Source organism: Chrysochloris asiatica, unplaced genomic scaffold (assembly GCF_000296735.1).
Source record: "Chrysochloris asiatica unplaced genomic scaffold, ChrAsi1.0 scaffold00138, whole genome shotgun sequence".
Taxonomy (NCBI): Eukaryota; Metazoa; Chordata; class Mammalia; order Afrosoricida; family Chrysochloridae; genus Chrysochloris; species Chrysochloris asiatica.
Genome location: NW_006408656.1, coordinates 7,169,682 through 7,192,472, shown reverse-complemented (window position 1 = coordinate 7,192,472; position 22,791 = coordinate 7,169,682). Strand labels below are relative to the sequence as shown.

The 22,791-nt window shown below is 47.9% G+C and overlaps 3 protein-coding genes across 5 annotated transcripts in view; all 3 read left to right on the top strand.

The window, feature by feature from the left end:
• The window catches only part of SMARCD1 (SWI/SNF related, matrix associated, actin dependent regulator of chromatin, subfamily d, member 1), a 14,272-nt gene extending 9,855 nt beyond the window's left edge, over window positions 1-4,417 (top strand). Inside the window, exons 11-13 of one of the 2 annotated variants that reach the window (XM_006870060.1) lie at window positions 1,684-1,806; window positions 2,433-2,534; window positions 2,667-4,346. In XM_006870060.1, the coding sequence (XP_006870122.1) occupies window positions 1,684-1,806; window positions 2,433-2,534; window positions 2,667-2,720 (279 nt within the window). In that variant the 3' untranslated portion in view covers window positions 2,721-4,346. Of the gene's footprint in view, window positions 1-1,683; window positions 1,807-2,432; window positions 2,535-2,666 lie in introns of both variants that reach the window. The other variant, XM_006870061.1, reaches the window with a different exon arrangement.
• Window positions 4,418-6,855: 2,438 nt separating this feature from the next.
• On the top strand, window positions 6,856-12,403 carry GPD1 (glycerol-3-phosphate dehydrogenase 1 (soluble)). Of its 2 annotated transcripts, none has more exons than XM_006870059.1 (8): window positions 6,856-7,130; window positions 7,643-7,820; window positions 9,011-9,082; window positions 9,559-9,697; window positions 9,936-10,048; window positions 10,695-10,928; window positions 11,142-11,248; window positions 12,307-12,403. In XM_006870059.1, exons 1-8 carry the CDS (start codon window positions 7,090-7,092, stop codon window positions 12,401-12,403), a joined length of 981 nt encoding a protein of 326 aa, XP_006870121.1. In that variant the 5' UTR covers window positions 6,856-7,089. The 2 variants fall into 2 exon arrangements, with proteins under 2 accessions (XP_006870121.1, XP_006870120.1); XM_006870058.1 differs by having other exon boundaries at window positions 8,942-9,082.
• Window positions 12,404-21,057: 8,654 nt separating this feature from the next.
• Window positions 21,058-21,231, top strand: LOC102825522 (cytochrome c oxidase assembly protein COX14-like). Its single transcript, XM_006870057.1, has one exon. The coding sequence runs from the start codon at window positions 21,058-21,060 to the stop codon at window positions 21,229-21,231; it is 174 nt and encodes a 57-aa protein (XP_006870119.1).
• Window positions 21,232-22,791: the final 1,560 nt, after the last annotated feature.

Sequence of the window (22,791 nt, the reverse complement as noted above, 5' to 3'; positions counted from 1 at the left end):
CCCCCATTGTCTGCCACTGACTGTGCTTGGAGCTGACTGGAGCCAGACACACAGGTTCTGATTCTGATTCTACTTTTTAATAGCTTGGAGTCTCTCTTTCTGATCTGTGAAGTAAAGACTATTGTATTTGTTTTATAAGGTTGATATGAGGGTTAAATGAGATGTCATGTTTGCAAAGCACATGACACTGCCTCCCACATAGACATAACAAATGGAACTGCACTGTTGTTATCATTAACATCATTAAATATAGCTCTGGCAGCACAAAGATGAATAGGAAGACTTTCCTGGAAAACCTGATGCCTCAAGTCAGTCTTAAAGGACAAAGTGGGAGTTAAAGGGGAGAATGATGGTGGTGCTTGGGAGAAAGAGGTTAGAGGGCATTCCAGAAAGAGGGAACAGTGCAGAGATAGGAGAGAGCCTGGTATGTTCAAGAAGCTTAAACTGTGTAGTGTGCTAGGATGAGAAGGTGTGGGAGAGGAAGCTGGATAGGAAAGCAGGAACCAAATCAGACAGGAGCTCTGATACAGGGAATACTGATTAAGATTTCATCCTGAAGACCAGGAGAGTTTGTTAGAAGATTTTCACCAGTGATTCCATTTGCATTTGGAATGATCACTGACAGAAAAATAGAGAGTGAATTGGAAGAGGGACATGCATGTTTGGAGGCAAGGGCCCCAGTTAGGAGACTGGTACAGTAATCCATGTGAACAGTGTTGAGGGTCAAATCTTAGAGATAGAAGTGAGGCAGGTTTGAGAGGGGTATTGAAGTAGAATTGAAGGAACTTGGCCATTTTATGGATGGGGGTACGAGATGAGGGAGAAGGAGGCATTGTGATCACTCTTAGACTTATAGCTTGGGTGGTTGTTGTTATGTGCCGTGGAGTCGGTTCTGACTCATAGTGACCCTGTACAGGGTTTCCGAGGCTGTAAATCTTTACGGGAGCAGAAAGCCTCATCTTTCTCCCATGGAACAGCTGGTAGTTTTGAACTCTTGACCTTGTGGTTCACAGCCCGATTCGTAACCACTGTACTACCAGAGCTTGGGTGGATAGTGGTATTTACTAGGCTAAAGAACAGGAAGAGGGGAAAGGGTAAAGAATTTAGTCTTGAACACATTGAGTGTAGGTGCCCTGCACTGTTAAGATAGTTGGATTGCTTGGAGTTTAGAAAACAAATCCAGCCCTCTAAATGAGCATTTCTGTGGAAGTGGCAGACGTACACATAGGTGAAATTGTCAGGAAGAGTATTTAGAATAAGAATAGAAGAGAGCTGAGAATAAAAGTTAGGGAACCACTGCTTTTGATTCTCTTCGTTTTTACCAAAGACTGTCCACTGTATTGCTTTGCTCGTTATGGAGACTTAAAGGAAATTTTCCTTCATGTGGATGTACCGAGACACAGAAACAAGTGCAAATACCTAAGGGCAGTGTGCATGTGAGGGGACTCCAAAAAGTTCATGTGAAAAATGGAATGGAATTTCCCCCAAAACTTTGGATGTTCCCTCAGACATGCTGACAGGATGCTGAGTGCTGGAACAGCCAGACGTCTGGGCAGTTTTGCCATCTCTGGGCAGCATAGTGTACCTCTGGTGGGAGTGGCACATGGAGACACCGGGCTGTGTCTCCCACTTCACTTTGCCTTTGCCCAGTTTGAAGACTATATGACTTCCCTTCTCTTTCAGATCCATGAGACCATAGAAACCATCAATCAGCTGAAGACCCAGCGGGAGTTCATGCTGAGCTTTGCCAGAGACCCTCAAGGTTTCATCAATGACTGGCTCCAGTCCCAGTGCCGGGACCTTAAGGTAAAGAACCAAGGAAATGTACCAAGGAGCACGTTTGCTTTACTTCTGTAGCAGCTGGTAAAGCCCAAGGGGAAAGTGAGGGACCAGATCTTCATACTCACATTTCTGGGTTCATTGTACAATGAAGTAGGGAAGTGGAGGCTGGACCATTACGTGTGTGTTTAGTACTTGCCATGTCTTGTCACTGTGCTCCATTTTGTGGAGGATACGGAAGTGGAAGGCCTGATCTCTGCCTTTAAAGCAGTACATATTCTGTTAGTATACAGTGAAAAGTAGTACCATGTAAAGACACTGTTCTCCACAATATCAGATAATTCAGAAGAGATGGGAAGTTAATGAGGCTAGAGTACAGGAAAAAAAGCTACATGGCAGATACAAGAGTTGAAGTTAATTCCCAGAGAGGGGAGCATCCATAAAATCAGGCAGGAAGGTAGGAATGAGCACAGAATGTGTGACATGTGCTCTTGGCTCTTGCTGCGCTGAGTGTGACTACAATTATAGGGGCTGAGCCTAGGAGAAGGGAAAACGGGTACCAATAGAGATTCTTGAACAGGGCAGTGACTTGTTGATAGCAGGGGTGTGAAGGAAGGAAGCAAGTCTCTTCTCTCCCGCGCCATCTTCCTTAGACCATGACCGATGTTGTGGGTAACCCAGAGGAAGAACGCCGAGCTGAGTTTTACTTCCAACCTTGGGCTCAGGAGGCTGTGTGTCGATACTTCTACTCCAAGGTAGGTGCCTGGGATAGTGCACAGGGGAAAATGACAAAAGTCGAGGTCTCTATCCCTTATGGGAGTCAGGAGTGTTAGATACCAACTTTTGGTTTGCCTCATCTTCTATCCTTTACACTGTTTTCTCCATAGGTGCAACAAAGACGACAAGAACTAGAGCAAGCCCTGGGAATCCGAAATACATAGGGCCTCATCCACAGCCCTGATTTGGCTGCACCGATTCTTTATTTGGGCCCTGCCTCATAGCACCTGCCTTGGTCCTGGTTGAGGCCTTCCAAGGGATGCTGTTGGTTCATGGACAACTCCAGAATGAAGAGGATCCCACATTTCTGTCTTACAAGACAACTGTTAATCCTCTTCTCCCATCCCATCCCTCCCTATCCCTCAGCTTCCCTTTGCCCCACAGAGTTCCCATGTGCCTCTACCCTTCCCTGGTCTCCGTAGGACCTCTAGATAGTGTTAGAGAGAGAACCTTTAGTGGTAATCAGTGCTCTGATTGGATTGGGCCTAAGGCCAAGTGGTCTTCATGAGGACCAACTACACTGATCCTGCCCTTCAAAGACCCAGGAGTTGGGAGCTTTGGTCCCTTCTCCAAGACTCAGGCCTATAAGCTAGTTGATCGTGGCTCTCCGGATAACAGAATCCAGTTTCCTTCCTTCCCTCCACAGGTTTGGAGCAAACTCTTCCTTCACGTATTGCCCTTGAGCACTAAAGGAACCCTGAGTCTGGGCTCCCCTGAGCCTGTGGATTAATATGCTACCTTAGTACTTCTCTTACTCCCTAGAGGGGGTCCACATCAGTATTGGAGTTTGTTCCTTAACTGTTGCTTCCACCCAGCATATTCCTGGATCTGCCCTTTTTTAAGATGCCCTCATAACTACCCTAATGGGAGATGTTTGGGTGGAGGAATTTTGCCTTTGCTTGTCAGAGCCCTTAGGGAATGTCATTGCCTATAGAGGCTGTTCCTGCATTATTGCTTGGAGGTGTGGTACGTTCATTCATTCCACCCTGCCCTCCCCTCCCCCTGCAATCCCTTAAAGGAGAAACAGGCCTAAAACCAAACGGGTAAAAGCCCTGGGCCATCCCTGTCTTCCTGTCCCTTTTCTGCCCTGCTGACACCACACACTGGTGTCTTTTAGGGCACCGAGGAGTGAAAGCGCCTAGGGCTGGAAAATAGTTCTGAGTTGGGTTTGTGACTCTTCCCTGTCCCTGCCTCACAGGGTTGTGACTCCCTAATCCCTGCCCTTAAAGCTTCAGACCCCTCAGGTAGCAGCAGGACCTCGTGATCTTGGCCCCTTCAAGCTGAGATGGTTTTGCATCTTTCCAGGAGAGCCACAGATTCTTCCAGGTTGTATCACCCCCAAGTTAACATATTCCCAGGCTCGCAGACTCAACACAGCAGGGTGGGAGACAGCTGGGCACAGAGGGGGAATTCCGTTCAGCGTGGACTGTAAACCCACAGAACTGACAGCCCCTGCTTCCCCACCCCCTCCTCAGGCTCCTGCGAGCACATCCCCTAGTCCCTTATTCCTGCCTGTTCCAAACTGGGGACAGAATTTTTTCCCTCATGCCATTATCCTACCCCACCCTTGAAAGGTTCTCCCCACAGTGGCACTGGACAAGCTGTCTTTGGGACAGCTGAGCCCTGGCCCAGCTCCTGGCTGGAACCATGAGAAGGAAGCTCAGCATCCCTACAGTGTCCCTGCTGAAGATAACTGTTTTTATTAACTGATTATGTTTTTTTCATGGACCAAATTTTTTTTTTTGTACTGTCCCCTTACTGATGTCACCCAGTTTTAATAAAGAATCTTCCAAAGGATGGGTGCCCCTACCTACTGCGGGAGAGCTCCTCCTTGAACTTTTTCTCCTGATATCTTTAGCCACAATCATGGTGTGTGTTCATTTACTTGACACTATTTTTTGAGCATCTGCTGGATACAGTGGAAAACACAGTTCCTATCCAGTCAACCTCAGGTTTTTGCCTTAGAGGCTGTTTTGTCAGATCCAGTGGTCCAAGCAAGGCTGGTGCTGGTTTGATTGTCAGCCTTCACTCTGGATCCGAGAGTTCTGCCCCACTTCAGAAGTTCCTGACAGCTCAGTGGCACTGCTGTGTTCTCCCTTCCTCTTCTGAATTCTCAGGGCTTAGAGGCTTTCTTGCTGGGGGTGAGCTGCCCTTGGGTCCTGAGCTCCCCTAGAGAAGTTCACTTTTCCCCAGGGCTGCAATTTAGATATGGGCCAGGGCCTTGACAACCATTTTTGCTTCCTGTGGTGGTTCAAACCTACCACCTGCTCCTTGGAAACCCTATACAGGGTTGCTGTGTGTTGAAACTGACTTGACAGCACACAACAGCAATCACATTTAATGAATAGCTGAGGAACCATTAATTTCAAGCAAATTTACAGTCTGCTCTTGGAAAAAGAACTCCAGTGGTACTGGTAATTCTGTGACTGACCAGCCAACTCTGAATCTCTGTACCCACTTTATTCTTAAATGATCACATTCTTTGTCTCCATACTATAAAAATCAAACTTGCAGCCATTGAATCAATTCCAGCTTGTAGCAAGACTGTAGGATTTTCAACAGTAAATCTTTATGGGCGCATCCTCGTCTTTCTCCCATAGAGCAGCTGGTGGGTTTGAACTGCTGACATTGTGGTTCATAGTCCAGTGCATATTCTACAGTGCCACCAGGGCTCCTCTGTCACACAATGAAAGCACTCAGGCAAAAACAAAGGGGCATTTTATATACAGACCATATTCTGGGTTCCCATATGTGCTGGGGATGGAAGCATCCTTTCTCATCACCCATATCAGTACTCCCAGCTGGTAGACTGGCACTGGACCATTCTCGGTACCAGTGCAGTAAGGGAGTGGATCTGTGGGAGGCTGGTTCTGTAGTGCATGTAACTTGGTGCTAAAGAAAACTACTGATTTCATGTATGTTCTTATAGGAACTGGCCAGGGGTAAAGAATATGGTAGACTTTTCCTAGGCAGTCTCTGAAACTTAAAAGAAAAAAAAATGCTTCCCCAGTCTTGACCTCCTGCCTACTTAGTTTACCCAGTGGTTGCACACAGACTACCCTCTTCTCTCAGTGCTTAGGCTGTTGTAGCCAGCAGCAGCCCAGGGGAGTGGAAACACCCACTCAGGAGTTAGCCAAGCCAGGAGGTCAGCACGTGCACACAGTGGTGTGTGCTCTCTAGGCCAAGGTGCACAGACAGCTGGAGTGGTGGGTCTCTTGCTCCATACTCCAGATCAGCCTAGAAACCAGAACTCCCTCTTAGTCAAACAGATGGCTGTGGGTTGTAGAGAACCCTGGTAATGCTGAATGTGTTCTTCACCGTCCCCTGCACTCCCCAAATCACACACTCAATTACAGCATTCTGAGACCACCAAGCTTCACAAAAGGTCACAGCTACCCACGAAGGAAACTGCTACTTCAGTTTCTTGCTTCCCTTCTTGACTGGCTCCTGCAAACTAGCCATTTAGCCTGAGGGAGGCCCTAGTATGGTAGTACTGTAGCTTGGAAACTCAGCAGAAGAGGAATGAGAATGAATTCCTGGCCTCTCTAAGACTACAAATTGGCCACTTTTATCTCCGCTTCCTTAATCCTAAAGTCTGCACAAGGAAATGTGTGGGCCACTTGGCTTCTGAGCATTCCAACTGACTTTCTCACCCTCTCTTTCTGGAAGTCATTCAGGTAGGATCATTTGAGGTCAAGTAGCTCATTGGTGAGTCCTTGAAATGACCATTGTGAGTGACCAAGATGGCCTTGTTTCTTGCAGATTCTGGAGTTTCCTCTTCCTATCCTTGGGCTAGTTTGTGCCCAATACAGACCCTTACCTGTTATGTGGAGTCCTGGTGTGGTGCTGTGGGTCAAACTCACCAGCTGCTCCTTAGGAACCCTATACAGGGTCACTATGGGTTGGAACCAACTCAACACACAACCTGTTATGTGGTCTTAGCATTCAATGTGGGCCCACAGTTCCTACAGTGGAGCTAGTGGGGCCAATGAGATATCCCTGTCACTGCTACAGGACAAGGTGTAGAGCATTCTTGGAGCCCTGGGAGAGAGTAGAGGGAAATTCTAACTTTGGAAATAAGCATTTCTGTATCTGCTGCTAGAGCTTGAGTATAAAAACTTTTCATGTTGGGGACAGGAGGGAGTGTGGGGAAATAAGTCACTTGCTGCTTATCTGGGGTATTTCTTGGCAGACCTCAAAATGAGACCATGGGGCACAAAGGGTGGGGGCAACTGGGCAGCTAAGAGGCTTGGGGTCAAGGGAAGGAACTTGCCAGTGTTGTCAGCTGGCAAATCTCAAAGGAAAAGCTGGGCCTGGCCCCTGCCCCATTCCGGCTCCCCACCTGTCTCTGCTCTTTTCTCCGTGTTCCCCAGCTCTCTGAGACTCCCTCTCACTGGGTGCCCGCCTCCCCCCGCCCCGCCCCTTTGAGGGAGGGGCTTGGCTGCACCCACGTGTGGTGGAGTTAAATGCTCCTGGCCAGCAGAGCAGCTGGGGAGTGTGGCACCAAATCAGCTTGGGAAGAGAAGCGGCACCATGGGTGGCAAGAAAGTCTGCATTGTAGGCTCCGGCAACTGGTAAGAGGCTCTGATGAAGGCTAGGGATGTATAGGGAAGGGTGGCTTCCTCCAAGCAGAGAGGGACTTAGGGAGGGAGGTTTAGCAAGCAGGTGACACAGGTGGAAAATGCCCTTAGGTTCTTGTTCCTCCCTTGCTTCTCTCTGCTCCGGGACCTACAGCCTCTGTCACCACCACCACTAAGGCAGATGGGTGCCCAAATCTCCCCAGGCTCTTACCTGCTGGGCAGCTGCACCTGCTCTCCACAGGAAGGAAGCCTCTGGAGCGCTCCCTGCCTGAAGAGCTGCTAGGATTTGGGCAAGTGGGGAGATCAGCAGCCAAGTGCAAGATAGACTGAGTCTCCCTTCTTCTGCCAGGTCACTGGGGACACAATCTCTCATGGGGGTGGTGTTGACAGGGAAGGCAGCACTGAGGCGGAGCCTTGCCTCTGTCTCATGACTAGGCCGACAACAACAGTAGTTCCCTCCCTCACACCCCCGCTCCTTCACTATACTGTGCCCCCCACCACCACAGGGGCTCGGCCATTGCCAAGATCGTGGGTGGCAATGCAGCTCAACTGGCACGCTTTGACCCACGGGTGAACATGTGGGTGTTTGAGGAAGACATCGGGGACAGGAAGCTGACCGAGATCATCAACTCGCAGCATGAGAATGTCAAATATTTGCCAGGGCACAAGCTGCCCCCCAATGTGGTAAGCCCCAATGCCCTGCACCATGGATGGGAGTTGGAGGGAAGGCAGGCTGAGAAGAGTCAGAGCACACACACATCTTTCTCACTAGGTGCCTTCTACTGTTGTTAAGTGCCATCAAGTCGATTCCGACCCATAGAGACCATGCTGTAGAGCACCCCAATACACAGCCAGCCCTAAGTGGTTCCCCTGGCCTCTTTCTGGGACTGAAGAGAACTGGAATGCATCTCCCTCCCCACTTATCAGGGGCAGATTACTCAATAAGCAAGGTAAGCACATTTTACTTGTGTTTACTTACTCATCTGTACTGAACAGCAACCACCTTGCTTACTGGGTACTCTACCCCTGTAAGGGATTATAAATGTGAAAAGAGGCCTTGTTTATGTAGGAAGGTGCTGTGGGGGTGGGAGAGAGGCAGATGCCAGTCATGCCTAGCAGCAGAATCTTTGATGTGGTGAAAAAATGGGATATCGTTCACTACAGATGAGCACATAAACACAAGTAAGCCCACGCTGATCTTGCTTATTGGGTAACCTGACTTCCAATAGAGAAAAGGAAGATGAGGTAGGTGGTCTCCGTGGCAACCAAAGACTGTTTCCCGGGGTCTGGGTAGTTCCCCCAGTGAGCTCTAATCCTGTTACTCATTCACTGGGTTATCAGCTGACTTGGAGACTGCTTCTTGGACTTAAGGTCTTTGGTCAAATCTAGGTGATTCTCTTAACCACCTGGCAAGGGGGAGCAAGGGGATGGCACAGGAAGACCTAAGGTTCCCAGTTGGTGGCCCTAAGGAGCAGGGTGATGAAATCTTACTTGGCCTCTCTCCCTTCTGCCAAGCCAGGGCCTCCTTTAGTTTCCCTCACTGTCCTATAGCCAAAAGCTAAGAGAGAGCTGGGAGGAGGTTTCCAGGAGTCCTAGAGTCCAGGACAGCTGGAGCTGAGAAGGAGTAATGGCTGGGGGAAGGGACTTGTCTTGTTCCTCCACATTCAGTCAGTTCCTCCAGATTCGGTCCCTAGACCTCCGTTTCTTCACCTCCACTAGCCTTACTCTTTGTCTCCCAGATCTCCTGAATGGGGCTGGGAGAGAAGTTCTGCCTACCCCCATGAGCACCTAGTTACCCCCCACAGGTGGCTGTCCCAGATGTGGTCCAGGCTGCGGCAAATGCTGACATCTTGATTTTTGTGGTGCCACATCAGTTCATCGTGAAGATCTGTGACCAGCTCAAGGGCCACCTGAAGGCAAACACCATTGGCCTATCTCTTATTAAGGTGCTGGGGACACCTTCATGTTGATGAGGTTGGGTGGGGAGGCAGTTGTGGGGCTTAGGGTAAGCGAGATGAGAACAGAAAATGGAAGCAGACCAAGTGTTTTCAGAGAGAGAGGAGTTGGCTTTGAGGGATTTGCTGGGTCCATTGCAAAGAAGGTTGGTTAGGGGGTTGATGAGAGATTGATTTGGAGGGATGGTTTGAAAAGCATGCAGAGGGAGTTGGTTCAGAAGACTGACTGGGATGGAAGTTAAAATGGGGTACTCAGAAGGGTTGCTGAGAGATGTGGAGTTATATTGCCTTGGAGAGGTAGCTTGGTTAGGGTATGGGGAAGGAGAGATTTCAGATGTGTTCATTTTTCACACATCTACTTTCCTCACATCAAGTTTTAGCTGGGTTAGAATGGGGCAGGATTTCTGGGTGGGAAGCCCTCATTTGGGCAAAAAGGACACCTGCCCTGAGTTCCATCCTATGCCCAGGGGGTAGACGAGGGCCCCAATGGGCTGAAGCTCATCTCTGAAGTGATTGGGGAGCGCCTTGGCATCCCCATGAGTGTGCTGATGGGGGCCAACATTGCCAGCGAGGTGGCTGATGAGAAGTTCTGTGAGACAACTATTGGTGAGAGCCCCTCCCCACCACCCACATACACAGAGCAGCTCTGGTTTCACCCCCTCCCCATACTCTTTCCCATGTAGTCCTCTCCTTCCCATAAGACAGAGACAGGAAGAAACCCCAAGTATCAGAAGAGAGGCAGGGCTGGGATACCCCCAGGGGGAGGGGCTGCAGGTCCTGCTTAAGGCAAGTGTGGGAAGAAGTCAGAATCTTCCCTCCAAATCTTTGCCCATCCCCATTTTAGGCTGCAAAGACCCAGCTGAAGGACAGCTTCTGAAGGAGCTGATGCAGACGCCCAATTTCCGTATCACTGTAGTGCAAGAAGTAGACACAGTAGAGCTCTGCGGAGCCTTAAAGGTGAGATGGGCACAGAGGAAGCTGCGGGGTAGTGAGAAGGGCCCAACTTAACTACCCAAGGTTTCTGATGATTCAGGCTTTGACCCTTGTACCCACCAGACCCCATGTATGTAAAGAACTGCAATGGCAGGCCAGGATCATTCAGGCCTGTCGATTATTCACCATCAGACAATAAGACCATTTCTTACCTTCTCCTTCTAGCTCCTTACGGGCCATCCAGGATACGGTTCATGGGGGAAGAGGAGCTATTCCAGGGGAGCTCCCAGGCTAATGGCAATCAAGATATCTAGGACATCCAGACAGTGTGATAGTCAGAACTATGGATCCTGGACACTACTTAGAGCTATAGACATCAGGGCTATAGAATAGAACGGTCAGGGATGGATGAGTCAGAAGAGCGAACAGTGGTTTTCAGAAAATTGTCAAGAAGATGGAGTGCAGAGCAGGGCTAGTACGCCAGGAAGCACACACTCTGGCTAAGGAGAGCAGAAGATAGCAAAAAGGAAAACCAAGAGGTGAAAATAGTTTAGAGGCCCCCATAGATTGTACTTCATTTAGTCAGTGGATGTGCCACATGGCTGATGTAGGGAGCATGAGACAGGTGCTGAGGAGTTCTCCTCTTACCCATGACTTATACTCTCCAAAGAATATAGTGGCTGTGGGGGCTGGCTTCTGCGATGGGCTAGGCTTTGGCGACAACACCAAGGCAGCGGTGATCCGGCTGGGCCTCATGGAGATGATTGCCTTCGCCAAGCTCTTCTGCAGCGGTCCTGTGTCCTCGGCCACCTTCCTGGAGAGCTGTGGTGTTGCTGACCTTATCACTACCTGCTACGGAGGGCGGAACCGCAAAGTGGCCGAAGCCTTTGCTCGCACAGGAAAGGTGCGGTCCAGGGAGATGGGATTGCAGTGGGTGGGCCCCATCGAGGTAGAGATGATAGGCAGGAGGTATTAACAATAAGACTACTGAAACCTTCTGATCCCTTCTTTCCTCCTAAGATCCTACCTACCATCTGGGCCTGACTCTCCACCTCCTACTGACAACCCTCCTCTCCCACTTCATATCTCTCCTACCCCCACCCTGTTTCCTTTGCAGTCCATTGAGCAGCTGGAGAAAGAAATGCTGAATGGGCAGAAGCTGCAGGGGCCCCAGACAGCCCGGGAACTACACAGCATCCTCCATCACAAGGGCCTAGTGAACAAGTAAGTGAAAATGGGTTGAGGGAGCCACAGCCAGGCATGTTCTCCCTGTTCATGTCTCTGGACCATCCACAATCTGTGAAGTGGGAGAGAGGGAAAACATTCCAGATAAAGGAGCCAGAACTTGGAGAGAGTGTATGATATGCCCATTGTTCCTTAGCTAGTTCAGGTCTTCAGATTTGGGTCTTCTGAGTTCTGTCCAGTGCTCTTTCCACTACATTATGTAGCCTCCTCGGCATAGCCTCTCCTTTCCTCTCTGTCCTCTGTTATGAGGAATGGAGCTCTGGGGCACCAGGATAAACTCAACTGACTGTACCACCTCTTGCTCCATCACTCCCAGTCTGAGGCCTGTCAAGTCCTGTCTTTGGTACTGAGGTGTGAGGAGGATGGTCTCTGTGTGAAGGTTCTCCTTTTCAGGGAACACATAGATACCTGGGCTTGATTGGGATGATTAGAGCAGAGCTCTGTTAATGTAAGAAAGAATTCTAGAAGAACAGAGTAGGAAACAAGGGTTCAAAAAATCAGCTCATGTCTAGTCAGGGTAAAAGCCACTCCACCAAGTTGATCCCAACTCTCCTGCAGAGTGGCTGCCAGGTTTGAATAGCTGACCTTGTGGTTAGCAACCCAACTTAGCCTGCTCCAGGTCAAGGTAAAGCCTCCTGGTAAAGGGAGAAGCCTGGAGATGATGAGAAGGAAGGAAGCTGGTAAATTGTTGAGCACCTTCCCATACAGAATCAGATCTCACTACTTTGTTATCTGGGCCCCATTTTCCCTGGATGACACTGAGGCACAGAGAGCGTTGTCCATTTTGAGCACAAGCTTTAAGTGAGGGAGTCATGCAGACAAGTTCAGTTAGAGAGGGAGCAGAGCTATTAGCACCTGACCCTGAAGCCTAGAACTAGGGAGGAAAAGTTCTCAGCAAGTAAAAATTGAGAGCCAGAGTTGGCCTGGGCTAGAAGGTAGGGGAGGATGGAAATGAGGCAGACAAGGAGTGTGTTGTGTGGGGCACAGGGTGGGCAGGGAGTGGAAGGTTAAGCTGGACATCGCCTTCCCCACTCTAGGTTCCCCCTGTTCACTGCTGTGTACAAGGTATGCTACGAGAATCAGCCAGTGGGTGAATTTATCCGCTGCCTACAGAATCATCCAGAACACATGTGAGCAGGGCTGGGGGCCAGGCCAGGCTGCTTGTTTACCCCACTGAGGACAGGCAGAAGCTTGGGCCACCTGGCCACTAGGATTTCTGGGACTCTCCATGGAGCAGCCTCATCTCAGCTTTTCACCGGATGCTAAGAGGCTCTGTGTCCCAGCTGCTCACACCTGGAGATCCTGAACCACCCCCAGAACCTACAGCCTCTTACTACCACATCTGGGCCAGAAATGAAGCACTCTGTCCCTCCCCAGACATGGCTTTCTCTCTGTCCTCTAAGAATCAAGTCCAGTACTGCCAGCTTGGGGGTGGGGATGGGGATATGTATGGGGGAAGTGTGGTGGGGGAGCGGGGGCAGAGCAAGGGTTGTCTGTTGCTGCCTCACACAGACAAGGAATCCTGTCTCCAAGCCCAGTGAAGTGGCTAAAGAAGTGCCTAAGAAGCCAGAGGAGGGATGAGGCAAGGGTTGCTAGGGCAGGTTCCGATTTTTGAGCTGACATGGGCCATAAGGACCCCTTGGCTTTGACTTCTGCCAGGCCTCACACAGCATCAATGGATCTCAGTGTTTGGTAACAAAATACAAAGATCTAAAACAACCCCCTTCTAGCTTCTCCTAGCAACATCTGTGTCCTCAGAAACTTCTGTTTGCCCCCTTCCCCACCCCACCCCTGCCATGCTGGCATCTCAGTTCCCAGAACTTGCCACTCTCCCCAGAGACTTCCTGGTTCCTAGTTTTTTGCCAGCTCCTCTGCACCATGTATGACCTTTCCAAGCCTTCTCTTATACTCCTCCTCAGCCCCCTCTTTGGGGAGCAGGAACTTAATCTGCTGACAGAGCTACACTTTTCATAGCAGGCTCAGATGGCTGGGCTCCCCCGGTGACCTTTGTATTTGCCCTGCTTCCAGTGTCTCAGGAGCTCTACAGGGGGAGGTGTCAGCCAGGCCCCTCCTACTGCTATCTCCTTGACTTTATCCCTGACTCTACCTTCTCCTCCTTCCAAACCCTGTACCTCTTCCTCAGCGCCCCACCCCCCAGCGGTCTAGACAGTTAAGCATCTGCCATCTGCAGGCCACACAGAGTGAGAGTAGCCCAAAGCCTGAGCAGGAACTGGGAGGAAAGGGAGAGCAGATTCCCAGGTGGGTGGATCCTGACATTCCAAGTCCAGACCTTCTCAAATAAGGGCCTTCTCATGGGATATTGATCACACTGGTGTCCCAAGAGCTGAGAAACTCAAGGGGAGGAGGAAGAAAATAAAACCATTTCCCTCCTTAGGATGAGGAAGGAAGACCAGGAGAGGGAGCAGGCAAAGGGAGAGGCTATTGCTCTACTTTGGCCTTCCTCCAGAATGGGGTGGCAATGAGGGAATGTCACAGGTCAGCAGCCTAGATCCCTGGCTATAAATAGTCTCTGAAGGCCCAAGAGGCTCCTGCCACAGCCAGCAGAGGGTCTCAGCTTCCTGCGTGGCAGCAGCTGGCACAGTGTCTCTGGCCAGCATTAACCCTCCCTCATTACTCCTTACCAAACCGGAAAGGCGAGCTCCGACCAGCCCCTAGTCCTTGAGAGTTCAGTCTTCCCAGTGAAAGGTGGCACAGTCTCCTCACGGTTTACCTGGGCCTAGATCGGGCACAGAAACCAGAGCAGCCTCTCCAAGTGAAAGCAGAGCTAGAAAGACCAACTCCCTGTCCTTGGCTGGGAACTTATTAGCCCCTCAAACACCTTTGCGGGCGTTTGTTCACTCCATAATTTAATTGTGAATGGAGGCCTTCAAGTCTTTTACAAGTCCAGCCAATAAAATATGGTTTTTCCAGAAATGACAAAGAGCGTCAGTGCATATGGTAGCACGCATACTGTCATCATTAATCACTGCATGATCGTGCTTTCTTAACTAACACCTCAAAGCACAATTTGGGGGGAAGGATGGGGAAAGTAAAAAATAATTTTTTTCACCTCGATAATCACTGCCATTCTTGGGCCCCCTGCAACGGTGCCCATTCAGTCCCCGTCCAGCCAAAACCCCCGTGCCCTACTCCCCAAGCTGGCCCTGCCGGCGATTCTCAACTGCTCTATCATGCTGTCTGTAAACCAGAAATCACACACCGGACGCTAGAGATTCGTTCTCCGTGCCCATTCCGTCCGTAGTCATGGCCAAATCAGCTGCATCCTTTACGGATCCGGCCTCACAGTGTCTGTCAGCGCCTACCTGAGCTCGGTGAGCACACTGGCTTAAGCACCAGGGCAGCTCCAGACCCTAGAGGGCGCGCGATCTACTTCAGAGAGTGACTCCAAGAAAATCTACCCAACTACTGGATACGTCAGCGTGGGGCGCGCTGACGTGGGGATTGGCTGGTCCTCTCTGAATTGGAGGAAAAGAAAATAAATCTATCCTACCTTGACTGAGTGGAGTCCTGGTGTGGCGCTGTGGGTTAATACGCCAGACTGCAAAGCCATTTGAACTGCAAGGTTAGCGGCTCAAGCTCGCCAGCTGCTCCTCGGAAACCCTATACAGGGTCGCTATGGGTCGGAATCGACTCGACGGCACTTAACAATAACAACATTACTGACTACTCTAAAAGTTCCGGATCCAGAACCTCGGTCACCGAAGACTCTCAATGGAGAATGACTACAATTCCCAGAATTCAATGCCCCACCTCCCCCACCCCCGCAAGAAGACTGTCTGAAGATGCGTAGTAAAGATGGCTGCTCCGGAAGCCGGAAGTGCAAAGGAGGCAATCAGCCGCAAAAGCAGTGGATTCCTGCCTGCCTAGTGGGCGGGCTTTTGCCTTGTCAGGCGCGTGTTTCTCACCGAATCCTAGAGGGGAAACAAGACAGGTGAGAGGAAGAAAAGATCATTTTCCAGGATTGTCCCAGGACGGCTATCCTCAGGTTTTTTGGTTCCGGTACTACGTTCGGCCGCGGTCGGAAGTTGCGCTGACTGTAACAGTGCTACATTACCTGCTGAGGCCTAGGTAGGACGAGAGGGAGTTGCTGCATCCAGGTACGCACCTGCAAGGGCCGGGTTGTTGTTAAGTGCCGCAGAGTCGGTTCCGACCCATAGCGACCCTGTATAGGGTTTCCAAGGAGCGACTGGTGAGCTTGAACTACCGACCTTGTAGTTCAAACAGCTTTGCAGTCTGGCGCATTAACTCCCAGAGCCACGATTCGCTGTGTGCACGCCCACTTGGGACCGGCCTCTGCTATTACATCCGCCCAAGCTTTAGTGTTTGGTGCCCTTGAGGTCACGTGCATATTCTGCAGCGACCGGACTCACAATCTTCACTGCTTTCAGACCATACTCATGACAGGCTTAGATCAGCCTTCCTTAGAGCAGCGCTGAGTATGTGAAACCTTGACTCCAAGTCTGTGTTAATGGCTTTTTCCACAGTCATACTTCAAATAACCCCTTTTCTTTACGGCCTGTTACGCTGTTCTGGACACTTTACATGCATATCGGTATCTGCTGCCTCCATTCTTGTGCTGCTTTCGAATTCTGGACTGCTCTTCGCCTTCCGCTTCTCAGCTGATGTAAATCAAGCTCACCCATCTAAAAAAAGACATACACCCTGTCCTCATTTTTCTGTTGGCTTTTCTCTTACCTTCACTCAGGCACGGCTCTAATCGGAACTTTCGCAATGCCTCTCATCTTCTGATCACGCATTGTCTTCTACTTTGATTTTGGGCTCTGGTAGCGCAGTGGTTACAAGTCTGGTTACTAATCTCACAGTCAGCAGTTCGAGACTACCAGCTGTTCCGACGGAGAAAGATGAGACTTTATGCGTACATAAAGATTTACAGGGTTGCTGATTCGGAATCAACTCCACAGCACATAGGCACCAACCACCATTATACCCAAGGAGTCCTGGTGCAGTACTGTCGGATCAGCGCTGGGCTGCTAACCACAAAATAGGCAGTTTAATCCACCAGCAGCTCCTCAGAAACCCTATACAGGATCACTATGAGCCGGAACCGACTTGACGTCACTTAACAGCATTAAGTGTTGGACTGCTAACAGAAGGGTTGCCATTTTGAACCCACGAGCTGCTCCGTGGGAGAAAAATATGACAGACTGCTTCTTTAAGGATTTATAGCCTTGGAAGCCTTATGGGGCATTTCTGCTCTGTCCTTTATATAGGGTTGCTGTGAGTCGGAATCATCGCGATTGTAATAGGTTTGATATTTGTTTTACCATATCACCGTCAGCTGTGTTCTCAGCGGACTTCATAGTTTGGAGTAAAAAGGGTTCATCTAAATGAAGTGATGGACACGTTTGATGAACTCTCCAGAGGATAAAATTGATACTTGAGAACTTGCTGTTTGTTGTTAAATCTTCAAATTGCTCCACCCCAACTCAAGTCATAAGGAGCTCTGGTAGCTCAGTGGTTAAGAATCAGGCTGCTAACCTCAAGGTCGGCAGTTTGAAACTACCAGCCGTTCGCGGGAGAAAGATGAGGCTTTCTGCTCCCGTAAAGATTTATGGCCTCGGAAACCCCGTGCAAGGTCATTATGAGTCGGAACCGACTCCACAGTACTTAACAACAACAACAACTAAGCCATACTCAAGATTGATTTCAGTTCTTATCTTTGTGATCCATAGGGTTTTTCCTGGTTGATTTTTAGAAGTGAATCACCAGCTTTCCTTCCTAGTCTGTCTTGTTGTAGAAGCTTTGCAGAAACCTGTTCAGCATCATAGCAACACTCAAGACTCTTAGACAGGTGGCTAGTGGGAGTGCATCGGATGCATTGGTTAGGGACTTCCTCATTAAAGGGAGATTTCTACCAGAACCACCAATGCCTCCTTCTTAAGTTTGTTGTTATTGTTAAGTGAATTGGTTTTGACTCATATTGATCCTTTATAAGGTTTTCAAGGGGTGGCTGGTGGTTTTTCGCCACTGACCTTGTGGTTAGCAGTCCAGTGCTTATCCTACAGCCTCGCACCAGTTGGCATGAAACGAGAGAATAGCTGCATAACTTTTTTTTTTTGCAAGTGTTTTATTGTGAATTATATGATAGTTTACATGGGAGAGCATTAGTTTTACATTCATTCTATCATACATTGTATCATTAGCTGCATAACTTTTGTAGGTTTCAACCTCTATGATGGGATCTTCAATTATACCCCCCCCATTCTTTTTTTTTTTCCTGTTTTTCTAAAACCTGCAGACCAATACAATCCTCCATAACAAAGACTCAGCTCATTGAGAAAATGGATGTTCCTCAGAAAGTTCTTCTGCTAACCTCAAACATTTCCTTCATTTTTCAAAGTTAATCTTTCTACCTGGGCTTCTAATGTCATCTTTTCCTGGATCATCCTGGATCTTGATCCATTCCCCCCATCTCAATTTCTTTTATCCTCAATTTAGCTACCATCTTCTGCCTACTAAATATATTCAAATCTTTCTTATCTAAAAGCAAACCAAAATTAGAATTATTTTCATTTGTTACCTTCTCAAGCTATTGACCATTTCCTTAACCAGCAAATCAGTGCTTTTTACCTTTGGGTTTGGGGATTCTGTTTATTCTAATTTCAGTTTGTCTCTACCTTAGATAAGTATATAGATACATATGAAACTTGGCGTGTGTGTGGCAGGGTTATTATAGGCCTGATGGTGCCCTTAGAATTTATGCTCTTTATTTGATGCCTGGTTTTAGGACAGTGTATTAAACTGACTTCTATCCAGGGCTTACTGGATATTCAGTGGTCCCATATACATGACACTTAACTTTGCAGTCATGGTTCTCAACTTCTTTTTGACCCAACACATCTAAAGGATTCAGCAAACGTACATCAGTAGTGGTGACCTGATGCAGCAGTTGAAAGTTTCATCCAAGGAGGGTGGTGGTTATGTGCCGTGGAGTCGGTTCCGACTCATAGTGACCCTGGTACAGGATTTCCGAGGCTGTAAATCTTTACGGGAGCAGAGCCTCGTCTGTCTGCTGCGGAACAGCTGGTAGTTTTGAGGAGGGAAATGTAGTTAAAGGAGAAACCCCCTGTATCCCTGATGTTTCTGGAATTCTCCCTGTTTCCCTGCTTCTATCCTCGGCATCTTTTTTCTGTTCTTTTCCTATGCTTTGGTGTTACTTACCTTTAGCCTTTTTCTCCCAAGCTCTGTCCAGATTTTCATTTCCACCTGCCTGATAAACATCAACATGTGAGGATTGTGTTGAACACCATAAATTTGACATGTCCAAATCCCACCCAGATCATGATCTTGACTGAAACTTTCCACTTTCCCTCTGCTGCCATATTCATCCAGTGGAACACACATGTCTCTTGTTTTGTTACGAGCATCTCAATTCAGGAAGTTTCCTAACTTGCTGCCTTGATAGTATCTTGAGCTTTGCTGTACCAATTCCAGTCCATTCAGTTGGTAGATCCTCTACTTCCAGAATAACTTCTGCACTTGTCCTCTCCATTTCTACTGCCAATGCTTATACTATAATGCAGGATTTGGGAAGAGTTTTTGCTAATAAGAGGATGAATTAGAGACAAGGCACTGAAGTTCTGGACACCAGGATTTAGAAAACCCCACTGCCATTGAGTCTATAAGTAGAACTGCTTCATAGGGTGTCTGAAATGATTAAATTTTTACAGGAGCAGCCAGCCTCACCTTTCTTTCAGTGAGCAGCTGGTGGCTTTGAATCACTAACCTTGTAGTTAGCAGCCCAGTGCTCAACCCACTGTACCACCAGGGCTCTGTTTGTATTCAGTCCTCTGTTTCTTTGTGGGTTGGTGAATGCTTCCAATCCTCTTCCTCCAGATCCTATGACTAATTAACATCTGGACAAACTCAGTGTAATGGGGAATGGAGAAGGGAAGGGTTGGCCAAAGACTGCAGGTATCCTTTGCTAACAACAAAGGTGCTCCTTAATCACTTTAGTGCCCAGTTCTGTGCACATGTTTTCTTGGCTATCTTGTGTATAGCCTGGGGTTCTGTCAAACCTACATAACCTGAACACAGCCCTTTCTCATCTTGAATGCTGCTATTTGGTTTTCTTCCTTCTGACTTTATTTAATGTCACTTTCTACAGTCACTTTAAATTATAATTGAAAGAAACTGTACCACAGCTCAGCCTGGGCTCCACTCTCAATGATTGGTGCAAGTCAAAGGCGGTGTTCAGCCATGAGGCTCAGTCTGTGGAGCACTTATCTGTCTCAACCCAATCCTGACCCTCCAAACCAGCAAGTCTTCAGCTTTTCTTTCAAATTTTTTACTTTTAAGAAACCTTTTTATTCTGATTTCAACCAGTCTTTTAATTTCCATTTCCTTAATAGAAGGGAGCCCAAGAACACATTCATAGTCTCAAATAGAACATTTTGTTCAAGATGAGGGATTCCCACATTAAGCTGTCTTGTTACTTAGAATATCCTGTGAATAGTTAATTTGGAAATAATTTATTGCATGTAAATGTAAGTTAACAATTTCCTGGGACCCAGTAACTTTCTTTTTAGCCCTTGGGGTAGGTTCTTGATATTAAATTTGGAATTCAGAATTAATGGTATAATTATATAATAATTATGTAATTATAATGGATAGAAATTATAATTATATAATTACAGTAATTGAAATTGTTACATATCATTGAAATAACATAAAAGTACTGTTGGCACTATTTCAGGTAAATTATGACTTACACAGATACCTGAGGCCTAGCCTAGGAACCTAACTAACATGAATAAGATTGTTTTTATGGGAAAAGAAATTGGATATTACCTGAAAGGTTCCCATTTGATCCTCCTGTCCTGGTGTGGCGCTGTGCGTTAATGTGCTGGGCTACAAGGTTGGTGGTTCAAGCTCACCAGCCGCTCCTCGAAAACCCTATATAGACAGGGTTGCTATGAGTCGGAACTGCTCAACAGCACTAACAACAACAACAACAACATAAAGAATAATTCACTGCGAATGTTTAATCCTGGTGTGACACTGTAGGATAAGCACCAGACTGCTAACTGCAAGGCCAGTGGTTCAAATCTACCAGCTGCTCCTTGGAAAGCCTTTACAGGGACACAATGAGTCGGAACTAACTTGATGGCACTTAACAATGATGTTTAATCCAAGGAGCCCTGTTGGTGCTTAAGAGCTTGACTACTAACCAGAAGGTTGGTGGTTCAAACCTACTAGCAGTTCTGTGGGAGAAAGAAGTGGCAGTTTGCTTCTGTAAATAAATTTGTTGTTAAAGGCTGTCAAGTCGGTTCCAACCCATAGCGACCCTGTATGAGGTTTCCAAGGAGCAGCGGTGAGCTTGAACCACCAAAACCCTATGAGGTAGTTTTATTCTGTCCTCTGAGTTAGAATCAACTTGATGATTCACAGAAGAAAAACATTTGATCCCTGACTACCTCCATTAACCAGAAAAACTGATGCATGCTTAATGTGCCAATTAAGGACATTTCTAGATAATCTGTACCAATGACATATGTCCACAAACATGGAGGGCCAAATTAGCTGTGATGTCATTCAGATGCACCTGGTTTCCCAATGATATTTTCCCCATATCCTTACAAGTAGGACTCTGCATGTAGGTACCCCATACATGTAGGGACCATTTAGTATAGAGTGCACAAACCAAGTAGAATGCAGAAATTCTGGAATGAGCTTACAGGGAAGTGGACTTGGCAGGTAAGTCTATCCTTGGGTCTGAATCCAATCTTATCTTTGTAGGGGACAACATGCCAACTGCCAAGCAGCTTGCCGACATTGGCTACAAGACCTTCTCCACCTCCATGGTTCTACTTACTATGTATGGGGGCTACCTCTGCAGTGTCCGAGCCTACCACTATTTTCAGCGGCGCAGATCCCAGCGCCAGGCTGCAGAAGAACAGAAGACATCAGGAGTGTTGTAGAAATGGGGGGGGCTCTTTTTTTCTGAGTGGCAAAGCCTGAGGCATGCTGTGGAAAGACCTTGCCTGCCACCATTTCCAAGTTAGGGCCGAGATGGTTTTCAAACCCTGCTGGAAGAAAATGTCCTTGTTTTCTCTGGTACTCCACTTGGGAAGGCTTTTGAATCACAACAGGGATGTGAGACTGAGGCATACCTGGAGACATTAAATATTTTGCCATGCCTGTGTCTTGGTGTTTTTATTTACCTGAATAGGGTATGGACTACAGAAGTAGGGTCCCTACTACCAGTTTTCTAGTCACAGATTGAATTTCCGTATTAAACTCTTGTCATCCATGGAGTGGGGGGAGACATACAATTAGGATACATGGGATCATCATGACAATACGTGCACCTCTGTGTGTGTCAGGAAGGCAGAGGCCCTTGTTGGACAACCCTACCAACAGTGCTTGAAGTAAAGGAAGAATAGTTCCCCAAAAGAGGATGCTGGGCAACCTATAGTAACAAAGTTCCCCTCTTAAGCTCAGTACTTTTTCTACTGAGTGCACCTGGTTGTCATGAAGGGTGATGCCACAACAATGTCAGTGTTTGTTAGCATAACAGTAGAGTCCTCACTGTGGCACTGCATGGGGAAATCTATCTACAGGCCTTTACTACTGGGCAACCTTTCTGCTATTGTAGAGTTCAGAAGGGATTTAGAATGAAAATGCAGTACAGTCAAGGTAAAACTCAACTAAAGAGAGATGTCTTGCCACCATTTGTTCATCTTTTGACCTTGGAGGCTTGCTAGCTCATGTTATTCTTGGTGATCACCAGATTATCAACCCTTTGGCCATGCTCTTATGCATACTGCTCTGATCATCATACACCTGCTCCTAAGTCTTTCAGCTGAAACCTCTTTTCCATGATTAAAAAAGCCAGCTTTCAACTCCTCAACCCTCTTAATTCCACTCACTTTCACTCATAGTGTGTTGACGGAGGCCACTGCTGCTTCCTCTGCTTTCGCACTTTCATGTACAGTAGGGTCACCATTCCCCCAGCTCCCCAGTGCCACTTTCAAACAATGACTTCCCTACCCAAATACAACATGAGTACTTTTTGAAGAACAGTACACTCTTGTTTTCTGTTCTTGTTAAGTGCTGTTGAGTTGGTTCCGACCCATAGCCACCCTGTATATGGTTTCCGAGGAGCAGCTGGTGAGCTTGAACTGCCAACCTTGCAGTTCAAACAACTTTGCTCTCTGAGGCATTAGCCCACAGTGCCACACCAGGAATCCTAATAGTATCTAATTGTTGTTGTTAGGTGCCATTGAGTCGGTGCTGACTCATAGTGACCCTATGCACAGCAGAATGAAACACTGTCCAATCCTGGGCCAACCTCACTACTGTTGCCACGCTTGAGTCCATCAATGCTGCCACTTGGCCAAACCATCTTGTTGGGGGTCTTCCTCTCTTTCTCTGTCCCTCTACCTTACCAAACATGATATCCTTCTCCAGCGACTGGTCCCTCCTGACAATATGTCTGAAGTATGAGAGACAAAGTTTAGCCATTTTGGCAGCCTATG